The 3,050-nt window shown below is 36.4% G+C and overlaps 1 protein-coding gene across 1 annotated transcript; it reads left to right on the top strand.

Annotated features, from left to right (window-relative positions):
* The first annotated feature begins 398 nt into the window (after positions 1-398).
* Positions 399-1,072, top strand: LOC109215897 (heavy metal-associated isoprenylated plant protein 16). Its single transcript, XM_019380018.1, has one exon. It carries the CDS (start codon positions 524-526, stop codon positions 737-739), a length of 216 nt encoding a protein of 71 aa, XP_019235563.1. The 5' UTR covers positions 399-523; the 3' UTR covers positions 740-1,072.
* The last annotated feature ends 1,978 nt before the right edge of the window (positions 1,073-3,050 follow it).

Here is a 3,050-nt window from a genome sequence, read left to right as displayed (position 1 = left end):
CCTAAAATACTTCTTTTTAAAACAAAACTCTTTGTATACCTAGTTCTTCAGCTGTTTATTATTAATTTCAGCACTTTTATCCAAACACATAGCTGCTTATTTTTTAAATCAGCTTCAGCACTTAAAAGTGCTTTTCAGCACGTAATGCTTATCAGCTATTCTAAATCAGCTAAGCCATACGGGCTCTAACTCTAAATTCTGGGTCATTCACTCAATGTATAGGATCACTACATATGGTGAAAACATAGAATGCCCCACCTCACGTTCTTTTGCTTCTCTATGAACCTATAGCTAGAAATCTTAATTATTGAAAGTGATTGAAATGGAATCCTTGGCCGAATTATTGCAGCATTCTTTTGACAAAAATAAAAATTGAACAGGAAAGATGACAAAAAGGAAGGCTTTACTAAAGCACAACATTTTTTGTACACAAACATAGTGGGACTAATTTAATCTTAACTACTAGTGCTACTGCTTCAAGACAGGTAGAAGGGAGAGAGAGAGAGAAAGAGAAAGAGAGAGAATGAAGTTCTTGTTCCAATGTCCATGTTGTTCTTGTTTCTGCTTCATGAAGCCACAGAAAGGCAAACCAAAAGCTAAAGTGGAAGAAGCCAAACCTAAAGATAAGAAGGTGGAAGAAGCTAAACCTAAGGAAAAGAAGGTGGAAGAAGCCAAACCAAAAGAAAAGAAGGTGGAAGAAGCCAAACCAAAAGAGAAGGAAGAAAGCAAACCAGAATAATGATAGTAGAGGCAATGGCAAATGCAGCTATATTATTCTACTAGAAGTATTGTTCTTCATTTCCTTTACTGCTTGTTATAATTTTTATGGTGTTTCCAATTTCCATCCTTATGGTGTGCAATCTTTAACACTTCTTTGGAAAATGCTAGTACTATTTCTCCTCCTAATGTATTTTTATAAGAAAATAATTGCACTTTATTCACTCCGAAAGGCAAAAGTAGTACTTTTGTTGCTTGAAGGGTGCTCGTACTTGAGCAACTCACTCTTGTCTACTTGTGTTGCTTGGATTCTTAAAAAATATCACTCCTAACTTTTGGAGGATCCTACACACAATTTTGAAGGATACTACATTGAGTCAGCAGCTATTTCAGTTTTAACTAAGATAGATAATATGAAGATTGACTAGGGGGCATATTCTATTCAAAGTGTGTTTTATTGAAAATTCGGAGTTTTAAGTTCCTCTTTAGTCAGTGTAGACAGTAGATACAAATGCCATCTGCATTAAACAAGCATCTTGAACAAGTATACTGTAGTCTTTTAAAAAGTTGATTAGATAAGATCTGAAAACACATAATCCTTTATCACTTTATGTGGATCTTGGAGTGTATGATATATAAGCTGAATTCCTATTCATTGATAGTCTATTTCCTTTTTTGGGTCTGTGTAAATAAAACGAATTCGTTTTTCCCTTTACCCTCCCCCCTCTTACTGAGACTACAAAACATTTTTGTGAATTATAGCCAGTGCTGAGTATATAAGTTAGTGATATCAAATCCAGAGGTTAATCGTACTCCTCTGCCAATTCTATGTAAGGCAGGAAAGCAATAGTGAGGATGGCATTTTCTTTATGATTAATAGAAAATGAAAATTGATCAAACCAAACTTGATAAACGATATGATTCACAGAAGGTGACAATTTTTGTCACTGATTGATTGTCGCAATTAAGATTATACTTATGTCATGGGCTGCATTTGCCCACGACTCCTTGATCGAGCCTTGGCAGACCTCCCAACCCCTAGTGCCATGGATGGCCACAGGGCAGAGACAGAGTGCGGGATGCGGGTTCGGGCCAAACCCAATAGTTTTTGTTCAAATTATGTATTTGTCTTTAGAAATTTATTGAATATATACTACTTATTAATTTACAACCCAGTAATATAAAAGAATTACAACCTCAAACTCATAAGATTCAAATTCTGTTCGCTCCGCCTCTGTGGACGGCCTCGTGACCTTGGCCGGATATGCTTATGTGGCCCAACCAGCAGCCTGAGCTCGCGCCCAACGGGCAATGCTCACATTGCCCGTCAGCGAGCAACGACCTCAATGCCCATGTGCAGCGTGCACTCACTAAAGCTAAAAATAAGGACCCGTTCCCTCCAAGTGCCACACACCATCCCTTGCGAAACACATTGCCATGATACTGAACAAGTTGCTTGAATCCTTTGTACAAGCCTAGGTATAGTTTGACGTAAATATAGATTAGTTTTACTTCATATGTTTATTATATCTTTCAATATTTACTTATGTCATGTCTTGTTGCTTAGGCTTACCTTTTTACAGGATTTATAGGGGTATAATAGTCGAAGTTTCAACAATCACTCAAATCTCTGTGATGGTGTTTTCACCCACCTAGTATCACATTAGATTTTTTGCAATCGTTGCTCTTTAAATTAGTGTAAATTCTTCTAAATTGAAAAGAACAAATAAAATAAGGGATTTTTTCATTCCTATACACTATTGGAAACTTTATTACCCTAAATGTTCATGTTTAGTAAATTACCCTACCTACACAAGTATTGTTTACAAAATATATACATTTCACCTTAAAAGGCCCCCAATCCATTATTAGTGCCTTCAATTAAGGGATTTAGTTACACCCTTCACCTTTTTTTTAATCTTCTTCACTAGATCACTGATCACGCCCAACTATGCCTTATAAAAAGGACTAAGCGGTCGCTGCAAATATAATCCGGTTTACAAGTCCGGAGTCGAATCCCACAGAGAACTAAGGTTTAGCTACAGCTGTTCACTATCACCAAGAAGACAAGCTTGAACGAATCCTAACTTATAGATATTAAGATTCTTCTGTTTAACTAATTAACTAACAAATTAAAATAGTAAATTAACAACTAACGATACTGAGGGTTAGAGAAAAGATTAAGGAGGTCTAGAGTTATGATTTCCCCTATTGTCGGAATCCTTCCCGCTATGTCTTCTATAATTTCGCCTAAGTATTCTCTACCGATCATGAGCACTCTTATTACCGTAAATCTCTCCCGAGTAATTACGATAATTTACTAGACGCACTCT

Source organism: Nicotiana attenuata, unplaced genomic scaffold (assembly GCF_001879085.1).
Source record: "Nicotiana attenuata strain UT unplaced genomic scaffold, NIATTr2, whole genome shotgun sequence".
Lineage (NCBI taxonomy): Eukaryota > Viridiplantae > Streptophyta > Magnoliopsida > Solanales > Solanaceae > Nicotiana > Nicotiana attenuata.
This window is presented reverse-complemented; position numbering and strand designations above follow the sequence as displayed.

What these genes read in the sequence shown, in the direction of transcription:
- LOC109215897 (XM_019380018.1), top strand. Translation starts at nt 524, where the DNA reads ATGAAGTTCTTGTTCCAATGTCCATGTTGTTCTTGTTTCTGCTTCATG.